Consider the following 15547-nt stretch of genomic DNA (forward strand, 5'->3'; position numbering starts at 1 on the left):
CTTATTTTCACATTCATTTATTGATCAATTTAATGTTGTAAGTCATACCGAATCCTCCATATGCACTGCTTATTACAGGGTGCTCAGAGCTGCTTCTCTGGTTTTTATAGATGATGTGATTCTGTTGGCTTCTTCAGACTACTTCAGCTCGCACCGTGGCAGTCTGGATCAGAGGCAGCACATCCAACTTCACTGCCAAGGTTCTCTGCCAGAAAGTGATGGATTCTTTGGGTTTTGAGTTGCTGCCTCAGGCCAAGGAGTTACAGTCTCTTGGGTTGTTCATGAGTCAAGATCAAATGGATTGACAGGCTTTGCAGGACTGTTGTGGTGAAGAGGGAGCTGAGCCGGACGCAATGCTTTTTAAGTACTAGTTGGTCCACATTCCAACCCTCAAGGCTAATACAAGCCTGAAAAACTTAAAACAACTCCAAACCATGCATTGAAATACACTAAAATCCGAAACTTTACTGACGCATGGAAAACAGTTTGAAAACTTCTGCGAAAATAAGAAATCTTAAGGCAACTTTGAAAATTAACAATAACAAAGGCAGACATGTTCAAACTTTAAAAAAAACTGTCACATGAAAGGGTACAGCAACTCTTGGAAACATAAGTACCCTCAGTAAAATAAAAAAATCAAAAGAAAGATGTAAAAAAAACAAAAATCTGCATCATACACATACACACTGACACGATAAAATACAAAAGTTGTGTGGTTGCGTGAAAAAGTGAATCAAGCATCAATAAAACAGGAGAAAAAAATAATGAAATCTTAAAATGCAATCTAGAAGAAAAAGAATATCGTGCATTGAATATCATGAAGCCAGTAGATGCTGTAAACTATATTCACATATATTGAGTAGAGCTTTGCTTCCTAAGGACAGGTATTTTCTTTGTTGGAGGAAAAGTTTATCTAAAAGTATTGTGCCTTTTATGCATGTGTGAAACATCACACCAAATTACAGCATACATGTTTGAAGTAAATATGTGACTCATTTTGAACATTTGTATCACCAGCATTTGTTATGAAACTGTACGTTTTTTGTGCATCGGCACCAGCAATAGCTTGGCTAAAGACAGTAACTCTTTTGAGGAATTTTTTCAAGTGTGGCACAATGTCCATTTAAACTCAAGGATGAACTGATTAATTCTATTTTGGTGGTCAAAGGTCACTGTTACAGGTGAAAGGTGGTTGTGCCCCTTTTTCATGCCTGTTTCCTGTTTCTTTTTTTGTTGTGTGCCTCTCCAGGTGCCACCCTCCTCTCCTCCTCCTCCTCACCTTGCAGTGACTGAGCACACCTGAGCTCCATCTGCTCATTAGGAGCATGCAGTTTAGGACTGAAGATGCAAAATGTTAGTTAGTGGATTCAGTGTGGGTGCTGAGTGTTGGGAGTGCAGATTGAAGGAACTCTACATTTTTTGCATATTTATGTATTTAGTCAAGAAGTTGGGAAAAGGAAACTGGATCCAAAAAATCACGCATGGTGAGTTCATGCAAACTACGCAACCTACAGCACATTGACTCAGAGTGGATCAGACCTTTGCAGTGACTTCACTCAGCTTTTGTCCGACCCATCTTGTTTGTGGAGGGTTGTTGTAAGGAAGCTGTAGTGTTTTCTGCTTTAGTTTAGTTTGTTTGCTTGATTAGTTGTTGGTTGTTATATGTGGGTTTATAGTCCCAACCAGCTACAACAATAACCTCATAGCACAAGGATTTATGGGTATAAGGATGTGTATTTCTTTATTAGACTTACATGATGCTCATTCAGCTGTTCCTAAAAGATGTCTTACCTTGAATAAGTGTCAGAGGAGTAAATTACAGAATATAGTTTTAGGCCTCTTTGTCGACAATAACATTGGCTGGAGGCATTATGTTATCGTCCGTCCATCCCTCCATCCCTCCATCCGTCTGTTCCATTCTGGTGAACATATCTCAAAAAGGGAGCTCTTGGAATATCACAGAGTTTATTGTTAAGCTATAAAATGTCTTGCCTCTATTACAAATCTTTGTCACAAGTATTTGATAACCATATCTGCACTGCATTGCACACACACACACACACACACACACACACACACACACACACACACACACACACACACACACACACACACACACACACCCCAGCTGATTAATTAAATACAATTTTTTACTCCCCAATATCGTTATAAGCATCTACCCCGAAAAGTTAGAATTGGTCGGGCACGTAACAGCTTAAGAGAATTGGAGGGTGGAATTTTATTCTATATTCTTTGAGACATGAGTAAACTTAAAAAATGTAGTTTTTGCAACATAAAATTGGAGAAAATGTTGCCATTAATTTTCACATTATAACATTTTATTTGAACCACGGTGGCTGAACTTGCACAAAATTTGCACACAAGAACATGGAAATGCTCCACTGGTTATTTTGGCAATACAGATCGACCAGGTGACATACTGTACTCACTTTACAGTCAAAGAAGAAAAAGCAGTGTGCATAATTTAAACAGCGTTTTAATTTAAAACAAATAATAAATAATTTCCCTGATTTTTTTTTAATATAAAGAATAGCTTAGTTTGTTTGGTCCATGTCCAGGAAAAGATGCTTTAAACTACAAACATGGCTGCTGCAAACAGTTTTGGTCGTTGCTCTGAATCTGCTCCAGTGCCACGCTGCCATGCTGCATCCCGCCATGCTCCTCCTCCTCTCTGTCCTCCTGCCCTTCAATGGTGCTGATCGTCATTGCAGCCTGACAAACCTCGTCAGTCCTCCTCCCATCTCCTCCTTCCTCCTCCTCTCCTTCCTCCCCCGCCTCCTCCTCGTGTGCTTCCACCTGCTCTTGGCTGCCCTTTGAGCTGTCATCCTTTTCTCCATCATCTCCCTCAGTCCCCTTCTCTTCTGTCAGGAACCTGCTCCTTCTCCCATCATCCTCTCCATCCTTCTCCTCTGCCATCGGCATCTCGTCTCCCTCCGCGTCTCCGGTCCCCCCTTCAGTCCCTGTCCCGTTCCCTGCTGCGGGACATTTGTGATCTCTGTAGTAGCTCTGCCTGGTGAATCCCTTGTTGCAGGTGGAGCATCTGAAGCGGTAGTTATCTGTGTGAGACTGCTGATGCTCCAGCATGTGGGCCCTGCGGCTGAACGCCTTCTGACAAAAAAGACACTTGTAGGGTTTGATACCTGCAGGAAAGAGGGGTTAGACTAGAATTAATGCGATGTTTCCATTAATCTTTTTAAAAATACAAATCAAGGCTTTCCAAAGTTTGAGTTCACGGCTTCTATGAACATGTACAGCAGGGATACTCAGCTGGCTGTGCCTGGGCACCACTTCTGCAAAATGACAGGGGGCCAGGGGCCAGCTGCAGCAGCCCCAAATATGTTTCTTGGATTTTTGGACATTTCTAGGATTTCATCACATTGTAGGATTTTAGGACATTTCTCGTATTTCAGGACATTTTTAAGAATTCAGGACATTTTTATGATTTCAGCACACGCTATGGTTTTAGAACATTTCTAGGATTTGAAAACATTTTTAGCATTTTGGTACATTTCTAAGATATTAAGACATTTCTAGGTGTTAAAGGATGTTTCTAGGATTTCAGCAATTTCTGGGATTATAGAATGTTTATAGGATTTTAAAACATTTTGTGGATTTAAGGACGTTCCTAGAATTTAAGGATATTAGGGGCTTATCCCACTGGCACTTTTTTGATAAACAAACAAGCTCTATTTTGATGCTGTTTTGTGCACTCTGGCAACTTATCTATCATGTCATATCATTATCATAAGTTGAGTATCACTGATGTACTGTATATAACTGCTAACTGAGGTTTCAGTGATACAATCACAGATTTTTTTAAGCTGCTATGGCGGTAGAGACTGGCTTATATAACTAAAAATGTTTTTTTGTATCATTTATTTTAAACTCTTGGCCCTACAATTATACCCTTAGGATTTGCAGTCAAGTCTCAGTAAAAACAGTCATTCATCCCACAGAAATCTCAGGAAGTTAGTCTGATTTTCATATAAATCTGATATTTCAGGTTCAGATATTATGCTAAAAGCAATAAAGAAATAACTCACATGGGAAAGGATATTTCATTATTGCTACAAAAGATCATTAACAATATTCTGCCATCTTTGTTCAATAAAATTGATAATTGGAATCATTAACTCACCAGAATGTGACAAAATATGGGCCTTAAGTTTGTCTGGTCTGTTGAATTCTTTGGTGCAGCCTACATGTGTCCTGTTGAAAAAAAAACAACGGAAAGAATAGCTTAAAACTGATTTAAATAACTTAATAACATAATAAAACAAAAAAGCAGGACAGTCTGAGAGCATAACAAAGATAGAGAAAAGCACTAGTGAGACGGAAAAGGTAGGAATGATGGAAGTAATACTCGATATACCACCACGCGCTTGTCAGCCTCTGTGCACCAGTCAAGGTGCACTTGTAGTTTACATCCATGTCTGTGAAAACATGGACGCCTTATACACAGAAAATCTAAAACATCACCATAGTTTCAAGGCAGACACCCAAATTTAGTGCCACCGATTCAGTATCTGACCAAATGTCTCACCTTCTGTTCCTGACTGCTTTTTTTTTTAATGATGTCATAGTTGACCTTTGACTTCTTGGATATACATTTCAAGCACTTCATGATTATATCCTGTTAGACATTTGTGTGAAATCTGAGGGTATGAATTCTAGAGTTAAAGCCAAAGCCACGTCTTATGAGGTCACCATGACCACCAGAGTCTAATCACTTCATTCTCGAGTCTAAGTGGATGTTTGTGCCAAATCTGAGAAAACTCCCTTAAAGCCATCTTCAGATATGCATTCACAATAACAAGACAAGGTCACAGTGACATTGACCTTTTGATCTGCAAAATCGAATCAGTTCATCCTTAAGTCCAAGTGTACGTTTGTGCCAAATTTGAAAAGAAAACAAAATCCATGAAGGTGTTCATGGCATAATGCATTTACAATAATGAGTTGGATGCAAGGTTTACAGTGACCTTGACCTTTGACCGCCAAAATTTAAGTAGTTCATCCTTGAGTCCAAGTGGATGTTTGTGCTAAATTTAAACAAAATCCCTAAGGTGTTCTTGAGATATCGTGTTGACGAGAATGGGCGGACGGACAACCCGAAAACTTAATGCATAAAACAAAAAAGTAAGAGAATCTGAAAGAACAACAAAGGGACAGAAAAGCAAGTGAGGAGGAAAAAGAATAATAAAAAATATGAAAAGCTGAAAAGGTGAGTGACAAAAATAATGAATCAGGTAGTGAAGGAAGGAAGAATGAGTTAAATAAGCTATTGCCATTGGAGAGTCTCACCTAAAGGGACACTTGTATTTCTTGAAGGGTTCATGGATGAGCATGTGCCGCTTCACTTTGTCCTTCCTGTTGAACGTGGCCTCACAGAGGGAGCATTTGTATGGCTTTTCACCTGGAAAATGGAATCAGCATCAGAGTCACTGCTTTATTTACATTTATGAGTTGTGCAGTTATAGATAATGTGATATACATGGGGCAATATAAGTGGGGCCGAGCGTAACTCAGACTGTATGCTTCAGCAAAATTCTTGCAATTTCATCACCTTTCGAAACATTGAATGCTAATATTTTAGCCACAGATATTCCAACTTGCACAATCAGTTTACTTGGGGATCTATATGTAGTCAGCACATTATTCCAGTGTGATTAAAAATGAAGAACAGACTGACTATGCAGACATAAAAATGGTGCTTTAAGAGAGTCTTTCAGACCTGAGTGAATACGTGTGTGCAGTTTGAGGTAGTGCTCTGTCTTAAAGGCTTTCTTGCAGATCTGACACTTGAACCTCCCTCCAACGCCATGAGTGGGCAGGTGGCGTCTGAAGTACCTCTCACATGGGAAAACCTGATGGCCGACAAGAGAGCAGGTCAGACGCTGCACCCATATTGGAAAAAGTAACATTAAAAAAAAGCTCTGAACATCTCATCTTGTGAAATGTGCATTTTAAGGCTTTAGTGTGGGAAAATGTGTCTTTTTGAGTCCAAAAATCACTTCAACAATAGCTTATCTTTACAGAGGCACAGGTGTGTGTGTGTGGTACCTTTTGACAGTGTGGGCAGGGGAAGTTGTGTGAGGCAGTCTGCAGGTGTTGTTCCAGCGCCTCCTGGGTGGAATATCTGCTTTGACACTTCACACACCTGATGTGAAAAGCAAGAAAACAAGTGTTTGTTTGTTTGTTTTTTTTACTGGAGAAACTTCTACCGACAACAGTCAAATACCAGTTATACCAGACAAGCGAGTATATTAAAATGAGGGGAAGCTGATCAGATCTTTCACATTTGTCGATGACTGATATAAGCAGCAGAGAAGAGGAAAAACTCCATCATGCTCATCTAAATTTACCGTTTTTGTGACTTTCCCAAGCCCATTTATTCTTACTGAAAATGTAAAGCTTTACACATGGCTAATAAATATATAGTTAAATTAAAATAAATAAATAAATGATTTACTAAAACACCTGTGGCTCAAATAAGAGTAGAAAGAGTTGCAAATAAATTGGTGCCCTTGCGCACTGGTTCCCAACCTGGGCACCCCGACCCCCATTAGGGGTCACTACAGTGTCGTGAAGGGTCGTGAGGACTTCTTGATATTTAGGGGTGTAAGAAAACTTTTTGGAAAAATATATACACTTTACCCCATATCTCAATATTTCATTCATTTCTATGAGAAAACTAAAAGAAACTGTTATTTTTAAAGTTTAGATTACTACTGAAGATATAAACTTCAAATCTCACAGGATAAGGGCAGAGTGGGGTACTGAACACATGCTATATTCTTTGCTCAACAGCCTCCTTGGAACGCAGTAGGCAGTTAAAACAAAAATCTAATAGAAAAATGGCAAGCATCAGTGAAGAAAAAACACTGAATTCGTAAGTATGTATGTTAATAAATATAAATATAAAAATAAATATAATACATACATAAGGCAGACAAACAATTATATAAAAAGCTTCTAAAAATATAAGGAAAAGTCATCTCTGAAGAAATATTCAAACAAAAAATCTGCTCAAAAATCATCCAAATTACCCGTTTTGACACAAACTCCCTGCAGTTATTGCGTTCACTATATGGGTAATTGCATAGTTTTATTAGTTGGTCTATGGTATTATTGGTACGCGTTGACTACATAATGAAATATCCATAAAACATGATTTAGTCAGGGTTATCAGTTTACTTATTGATAGAAAAGGGGTCCTTTAGGGGAAAAAAGTTGGGATCGAGACTCTTTCATTCTATTGATACCTCAGAACACAAAGTTTATGTCATCTTCTTCTTGAAAAGCATAATCTACTGTGTATGAGAATCGTTCTCTCACCTGCCCTAACTCCTTGTTTCTGTATATATTGCGTCAAAAACACTGAGGCTATTAAATGTGACTTTGGGAAGCCCGTGCTCTTCCCTCTGTTTTGCTATAATCAATATGTAATCAATACACAATGATGAGTGACGGAGCAGACCTGTAGATGGTGGTTTCCTTGCGTGTGCTCTGTTGTGGGCAGAAACAGTGGGAGTACTGGTGGACTCCCAGTTCGAACAGAGAGGGGAAGACTTTGCTGCAGAGGTGACAGCGGTAGGTCAGCTGCTCCTGGTGCGTCCTGATGTGCTCCAGGAACTGATCCAACTTCTGGAAGGTCTGGGAGCAGGACTTCAGCACACACTTATAAACCTGCAGGAATGAGAGCAAGATTTCTGCTAATTTTGTCATTTTAAGAAATACATGACAAATCTTCCAGCCTTCCAGGTAGCCACAACTTTTTCGTACAGGTGTAAATTAATAGAAATATGCAGAGCCGTAAGATGTGCTTGTGAAAGGGAATACATGATAGTAAGCATCAATGGAGTCATAAGACCTGTGCATGGCTCTGGGAAAATGCAAAAGTGGTCATCCCACATGATATGTTCATTTTAGTGGGTTTCGTAGTTTTGGAAGGCATGTTTTCTTTAAAAATCACCAGATATTTTTTTTAAAGACAAAATATATCAGCGAAAAAAAAAACAAAACCAAAAACCAAAACACATTGCTGATTTTACAAATCACCAAAAATTTTAAAGGAAAAAAAGCCCAAAACTTCTAAAGAAAACATGGCTCTGAGGTTTTGGCATGTTTTTTCCTTCAGAGGTCAGGGTTAAGCCTACAAGTTTAGTCAAATCCCAAAAACGCCTCTGGTGAGCATCATACTTGATGGTTCTTGTCAAACTACTCATTGTGTGGCTCGAAAAATTGAAAATATTATGGCAGCAGATGCCACCTTCTGTCAAATAATCATCTCCACAAGACAAAAAGTAAGCAAAGATGAAGTCTGTACTCACCTGCTCCCCTTTGTGCTGGGTCAAGTGAGACTTGAGCTGGAAGTAGGTCTTAAACTTGCTGGCGCAGAACTGGCACTGGTAGGAGCTGTCTATGACAACTATCTGTTTGGTCTGAGCTTGGCACTGTTGGTCCTGGTTGGACTGCACCTGCATCTGTACCTGAGGGTGCCCGTTCTGTGCAGCTTCCCCTCGACTGCCCTCCGGGTCAGCCCCAGCCTCAGCAGCACCCTCCTCCAGCTCCCCTGGAACCACTGTAATCAAGAATTATGTATACAGTGAGGGCCAGAGCATCAAATCGGATGCTGGATCATTGGTAATTTTACATTTGGGATCGGCATTCATGTAGGAGAAAAGTATAAGTAAGAAATCATGTAGGAGAAAAGTATAAGTAAGAAATCATGTAGGAGAAAAGTATAGTAAGAATTCGCGTAGGAGAAAAGTATGAGTAAGAATTCATGTTGGATGAAAGTCTTAGGAAGCATTCATGTAGAAGAAAAGTATAAGTAAAAATTCATGTAGGAGAAAACTACTAGGTAGCATCTATATAGGAGAAAAGTATCAGGAAGCATTCATGTAGGAGGAAAGTAGAAGTATTCATGTAGGAAAAAGGTATTAGGAGGAATTCATGTAGGAGAAAAGTATCAGGAAGCATTTATGTAGGAGAAAAGTGTAAGTATTCATGTAGGAGAAAAGTATAGATATATCCAGGTGTAATGTACCTAATGCAAGGCCTGGCAGCTTTGGAGCTGCACTACAGGGCACAGAGGATACAGGTTTGGGTAATGTAGTAGTGTGGCAGCACGTGTTGTCGACACCGGCTGCGGAGCGTCCAGAGGCAGCATTACAGCCTGAACTGAGGCTGAATGAAGAGGTAGGAACGTATTTAAAATGTGAATGTCTTCGGTGGGATGAAGGTTATGTGGACTGGTATTGTTTTACTTGTAAATAGCCGGTGCCGGTGTGAAGCAGGTTGAGAGCGTTGGGCTGACAAGTTGCTCTGCGTTGCAGCTCAATTGCTACGTGGTTTCTTTTATGTATGAAACGTGTAAATATGCATTGTATTTAGAGTATCCTGAGTTGATGTTGATGTTTGTTTTGTTGTATTGTGGTTTTAAGGTGGAGTTGGGGCGGAACGGTGTAGAGGGAAAACTTGTGTCACTGTTTTTGCGATTGTTTGTATGCATTTGATTACTTTGTGAACTGACTTGCCATTAAGACAGCATAAATTGAATTGACGGCAATATAATTTACATACACTAATAAATATATTGGGATTTATCGGTTGTATGCAAACAGACTTACCTGTTTGAATGATTTCCTCTTCTGTTTGTGTTTGACAGGTCTGCTGCTGTGACCCATCTTCGTCTTGTTCACCTTGCTGCTGCTGCTCCCCGCCCCCCTCCTCCTCATTGGAGGACACAGGTACCACCTTGACTGTGATTGGTAATCTGGACACTGTGCTGGCCACACCCATAGGCCACACCTTTAAGATAAAGACAGCTGTAACTTTTACTGTGTTGTTGGCACTCTGCTGCAATCACATCATATATGAATGATCAAAGGAAATGCTTACTAATACCTGTTACCAGTATGGTTACTTTACTATTTTATACCAAATCCTTCCACCAAACTGACTGCCTAATCCCAATTTAGCAACCACAGCTAGACATGACAGCGAGTATAAAGTTAACTCGTCTATGGACGATAGCCAATAGGTTCCGAAGTTGCATTTTGGCCAATGTGTTCCGCCTGTCCTTACAGACTGTTTATCTGCTGTCTAAATGCAATTGGTCATTACAACTCAACCACAAACAAAAGAAACAGAAAACAAACAATCCCACAATCTTATTCTGCATACAAATGCAGAATCTTTTTATAGAGATTATGAATGGGATTATTCGCCATTAAAAAAAAAAACTATATCAAACTATTTCGAACCTTGTGAGTCTGCATGTGTTTCTTCACATTGGACTTTTGGGCAAATGCTCGGCCACAGACGATGCACTGAAACGGTTTCTCTCCTGTGTGACTGTGGAGAGAAAACAGTTAGAAGGGCATGAATTCCTTTCTTCTGGGTTAAAGTCCATTTTAGGATGAATACAGTTCAGCATTCTGGCCAGTAGCTCACCTTCTAATGTGCTGCTGAAGATCAAAGTTTTTCGAGAAGATTTTGTCACAGAAATTACACTTCAGCTTTGGAACCTTGCCTTTAAGCTGCTCTGCTGAGGAGGGAAATTCAGTGAATGAGTTTATCCAACAGTCATCATCATACATTTTATATTCATGACCATTATGTTATAAAAACAAACAATGACCAATATGTTTTCTGTGCATTTTTTTAAATGTATTTATCTTATCTTATTTTAATCTTTCAGTAGCAGTAGTAGTTATGTTTCAGAGACTTTTCCTTCCTGACGTTTTTCTAATTTCAACCTATTAATTATGACAATTGGTTTTTTGTCCAAAACACAATTAAAAAAAAAAAAGTAAAACTTCTGCTGCTCTTTGATCTTTTCCCTCATGTACCTGTGACACCGTCAGAGCTTTTTTTGCTACTCCTTGATCGTTTGGGAATGATGACCTTTTCGAAGTCGCCCAGCTCTGTCAGGTTGGTGGTGATGCTGCAGGTCTTGGTTTTGGTGCCCTGCTTCCCGGGGCTGTAGACGGGAGGGGTGGTGAACGACTGGCTCTCCACACACTGACTGGGCACCTGAGGAAGACACACCAGCTGCTTTGGCTCAGAGTGCTTTTGAATTTCAGTCCTCTGTGCATACACCCAAACTCTGTGTCTGATCATTTAATTTAGTATTTTTGAACTAATTTAAATTCTTCAAAATTGTTCCTTCAGCCACTGCAGCCAGAAATGATTACAGTTTACTTTTTTTGTAAAACAGCAGCTAGTCTGGGTAAAAATGTTGCAGACGTTAACCCTCACTTGTACAGGATGGAAAGGCTGCAGACCCAAGGTGTGGATCTCTGCACCACCACCCCCAGCCATGTGCGGCAGTGTGCTGTACACCTGGACCACTGAGTTGCTGTGACTCGCTGGGACCTGTGAGGAGAGCGGCTGCTGGGCGGGCTGTCCAGCCGGCAGCGGGTGAGCCGGTGTCGGGCCTGAGGGCAAGGGGTGGGAGGACTGCTGCTGCTGCTGCTGCTGCTGCTGCTGCTGGTGATGATGATGGTGATGATGGTGGTGGTGGTGATGGTGCTGCAGGTAGGAAACACCAGCTGTGTGCATGCTCAGGTTACTCTGCAATACAGAAGAAAGCAGATTTGATCATAGTGCAGCAAAAATGCATCGTTTGCATAGAACAGTGATATTCAAATTTCGTCCCGCAGGCCAAATCTGGCCCAGACAGGGTGCTGAGTGCCCCCTAACTATTTCCCAATTCACAATAACAATAAAGTGATTCACACTGGGAATTGTTCTTGAACTTTCAGTATACGTAAGGTGCCACAGTGCATAAAAGAGCCTAAAAATAGAGTGTTCGTTTATCAAAAAGTGCCAGTGGTGGATCCCCCTCACCCCCGACAGAGGGTAAAAAACGAATTGCCCCTCGTATAATAAAGTTTACCTTGATCCTTGAAATGTCCTAGAATCCTAGAAATGTCCTCATATCCGAGAAAAATCATAGAAATGTCCTAAAGTATTAAAAACGTCCAAAAGTCCTTTAATATCCAAAAATCTGAGAAACGTCCTAAAGTTCTACAGATATCCTAAAGTTCTAGAAATGTATACTGGGCCTCTGCGACTGACGCCTGGCCTCCTGTCATTGACCATTTCAACTGTTCCAAATTTGCTCTGAGTCATTTTGTTGATTTAGGTGACTTTTAATAGAAAGCATGATAACCAGTGCCTTTCAAAGACGTGCTGCGTTACCTGTATCGGCGTCTGCATGGTGGCCATAGGCTGGTCGATGGAGGTGAAGGCCGAGATAGCCGACATGAGCACATCGTCACTGACCAGCACGTTGCCTTGGACCAGAGTGTGCGTCAGAGGGGACGGAGGGACTGTGATGTAGGTGGACACCTGGTGTGTAAGTGGTGATACACAAACATGTGAGTTACACAAACACACACAAGTGAAAAAGCATCCACGACTGTGAAAATGTAGAATTCTAACCTACTTCGATAAATACTGTTTTCACAATTGGAAATCATAAATAGAAGTTTCAGAGTACAAAATTAACGTCACTGTACAGAAGTTTCTGTCGCTTTCTTCTTTCTGCTATCAGATTTACAAGCTTCCTTGTTCATTTGTATTCTCTTTTATAACAGGTTTACATTTTGTATTATTACAAATAAACCAACCAAATATGACCTAACCTACAAACTGATTCCCCATCAAATTCATATTCAATCATCCGCATAAAACACCCTAACTATCCCACCTGTCTGTTGGCAGGAGTCTGTGGTCCAGAGCTGATGGAGGGCACCGGTGTGTAGGCATTAGTGGAGGCCAAGGACACTGTGGACAGGGAGGGGACGCTGGACTGGCACTGCTCCCTCTTGTGTGTCATGAAGGCTGGCAGAGAATTGAACTGTTTCTTACACTTCCCACACAGGAAGACGTCCTCGTCGTCTGCAGGACGGACAGACACAGAGTTGAGGTGCTGTATGCTGCAGTCATCAACCAGAGATGCATAATATTGGAGTTTTGCTGATATGCCGATATAACTCATTTTGGACGATTGCAAATGCCGATACCGATATATGCGCACATATTTTCCACCTAATGCAGAGAAATCAAGTCACTCCTGCATTTTAATATTACGCCTATTCTTACGATTGTCCACAAGCTGCAAATGCAGACCTAAAATACAATACTTTTCTAAATGTACTCATTCACTGGGCAAAACAAGAAAGTAACGTTAACTTAGTTACATATAAACATGCTGCATTTATTCTCGTGTGACAAATTTCAAACAAAACTGTAAAATTCCTCCCACTTTAAAAGGCTTTCCCTGAGACAGTCCTGACAATAGCCAAAATCAGTGCAAATTTGACCTATTTCAGCTGATTAAAGGTGCATCATTAAAGCGTCATAAAGCTTTATTTGTTTATTTATTTATTTGACCCTTTTTGATTTTTCTTTTTTCGTATTTATTCCAAAGAGCTAGGGCACGCTTCTGACTTCAGACTTTGTATTCTGCAGTTTGTTGGATTATCACTCCGCTGTCATTTATTATATTAGCTGTACATACCCATAGACTGGATGGTGGACGTCCCAGAGACGTTCTGGTTGTTTGGGTCAGGAACTCCACCTTGTCCATCCAGCAGAGACTGGACCGCCAGCACGGTCTGGTTGTCCATGCCTGAAGAGGACAGTGGACAAACATGTCATTAGTCACATGCTGCAAATTTTCAGAGTATTCTGGGCGCTCGGTGGTTGTATGTTTCACTTAAAGACTCAGTGAGTAAAATTTAGTGGCATCTGTTGGCAGAATTGGAATATAATAGTCATGACAATGTTTTCATTAGTTTATAATTAACAAAAATAAGAACTACCATGTTTTTGTGACATTAGAATGAGCCATTTTACGTCTACAGCAAACACTGGCTCGACATAGGGCCGTGCATGTTTTCATGTTGGCCACTGTAGTGCGGTTTCAGTTCTGCAAATAGCTTGCTAGATGCCAATAAATCCTCCACTCTGGGCCTTTAACCCTTTGAAACCTGGAAGGACGTCTGTTTTCTTGTGCTGTGTTCAGATGCCTTTCGCGAGCATTTAAAGCTTTAAAACCTGAGCAAATTGGTTTGTTTTCTTTTGAAAACATGGCTTACAAGGCAATCAGCAACTTGGCAAGAGATGTCCCAAAAATCGCAAGAAATTAGGAAAAGATGTGACAAGAAAATGACCTGAAAAATAGTTTTTAAAGAGAGAGAAAGAATTTTCTGGAAGTTAATAATAATAAAAATCTAAAAAATAGGTAAACATTTTCAGAAAACTATATTTATAATAGCAATTATTAATTGTATTTTCTGTGTCTGTGTATATTTCTTTATTCATTTTACCTTTGTAGTTATTATTATTATTTATTTTATTTTATTTTATTTTTTTTTTTTTTTTACCTTTGTTTACCTTCTTAATTTTTCTTAAATTCAGCTTATTTACTTGTAACTTATTTCCATGTTTCTTAGGATAAATCAAGCTAATTTGCTCAGGTTTCAAAAGGTTCAAGCTGAATATATGAATGTATTTTTAAGTCGTTAAAGGATTTCAAGGTAATAGGCAAGGCAGCTTTATATGTATAGCACATTTCATACAACAGGGCAATTCAAAGTGCTTTACAGAGCAATAAAATATTTTTTTAAAAAAACATACTAAGGGATACAGATTTACAGTAAAAGAGTGAAGAGATAAGAAATAAAGGTACAATTAACTAAATTCTAAAATAAAATCACCATTAAAAATAGCAGAAGCGCAGACAAGAGCTGCAATGATAAAAAGATTATTGAAAATGATTTAAAATCGAGTTTAAAATACATTTCAACAGGAAAAGTCTTTGCCATCTGACATGTGAATGGGAAAAAAAAGTGCCTTTTAAAAAATCAAGAACAGCAGCTTTATATCGTTTTCTCCCCCAGCAACTTCAGCTCTACTGACCCTATATTGATCTTAACATACATTCTGGGAATAATATACACAAATCTAATAATAACAATAATTATAATGATCGTAATTATATCTCAGAAGACTAAAAAACACAAACATAGGGTCGCTGTGAATTCACTAACACTGACACTATTATCTCTTATAGTACTATAACACTGCTGTCATCATCAGGGCCTGGCTGCTGCACAGATGTAATATGCTGTCTGTGTAGTAAAAGGGTGGCACATCATTATGTTGCCTGACTGTAATATGTGCACAACGACTTACAGCCGTGAGCTGTCTGATCAATAATCAATCTGTTTGTTTGTTTAGTCACTTCCCTCTATGGGCTGTTTTGATTGTAATAAGAAAAATGGACGCATTTACATTCTTTTATAGTGACTCTTGTGCATATATAAATCTCCCTGGTATATTGGCGTTTTTAAAATAAACATTCAGATTTTATTATAATCGCAATTACGTGGTTATTTACAAATTGTGCCTACCTTCTAGCACTTCAAATATTGCCTGCGCCATCTTGTAGCTCCTCTGCTGAGCGATAGGCGCTCGATTAGCAGGGGCTGCCCGTTCAGGTAAC

At 39.6% G+C, this 15547-nt stretch overlaps 1 protein-coding gene and 1 long non-coding RNA gene across 3 annotated transcripts; one reads left to right on the forward strand and one right to left on the reverse strand.

Annotated features, from left to right (window-relative positions):
* Positions 1-1258: 1258 nt before the first annotated feature.
* On the forward strand, positions 1259-9831 carry LOC148188773 (uncharacterized). The gene is made up of 3 exons (XR_015777561.1): positions 1259-1484; positions 5815-5910; positions 9695-9831. It is a non-coding gene; the product is annotated as an uncharacterized LOC148188773 (long non-coding RNA).
* On the reverse strand, positions 2318-15527 carry znf341 (zinc finger protein 341). 2 transcript variants are annotated; one of them, XM_042490956.2, is made up of 16 exons: positions 15456-15527; positions 13559-13669; positions 12746-12936; positions 12235-12384; positions 11290-11604; positions 10881-11064; positions 10483-10573; positions 10293-10383; positions 9657-9837; positions 8355-8605; positions 7502-7710; positions 6085-6181; positions 5756-5888; positions 5326-5437; positions 4160-4230; positions 2318-3161 (listed from the first exon to the last, which is right to left on the reverse strand). In XM_042490956.2, exons 1-16 carry the CDS (start codon positions 15484-15486, stop codon positions 2596-2598), a joined length of 2784 nt encoding a protein of 927 aa, XP_042346890.2. In that variant the 5' UTR covers positions 15487-15527; the 3' UTR covers positions 2318-2595. The 2 variants fall into 2 exon arrangements, with proteins under 2 accessions (XP_042346890.2, XP_042346891.2); XM_042490957.2 differs by having other exon boundaries at positions 10483-10576.
* Between the last annotated feature and the right edge of the window lie 20 nt (positions 15528-15547).

The sequence above is a fragment of the Plectropomus leopardus genome, chromosome 9, assembly GCF_026936395.1.
Source record: "Plectropomus leopardus strain MGB_pleo_1.0 chromosome 9, ASM2693639v1, whole genome shotgun sequence".
NCBI lineage: Eukaryota > Metazoa > Chordata > Actinopteri > Perciformes > Serranidae > Plectropomus > Plectropomus leopardus.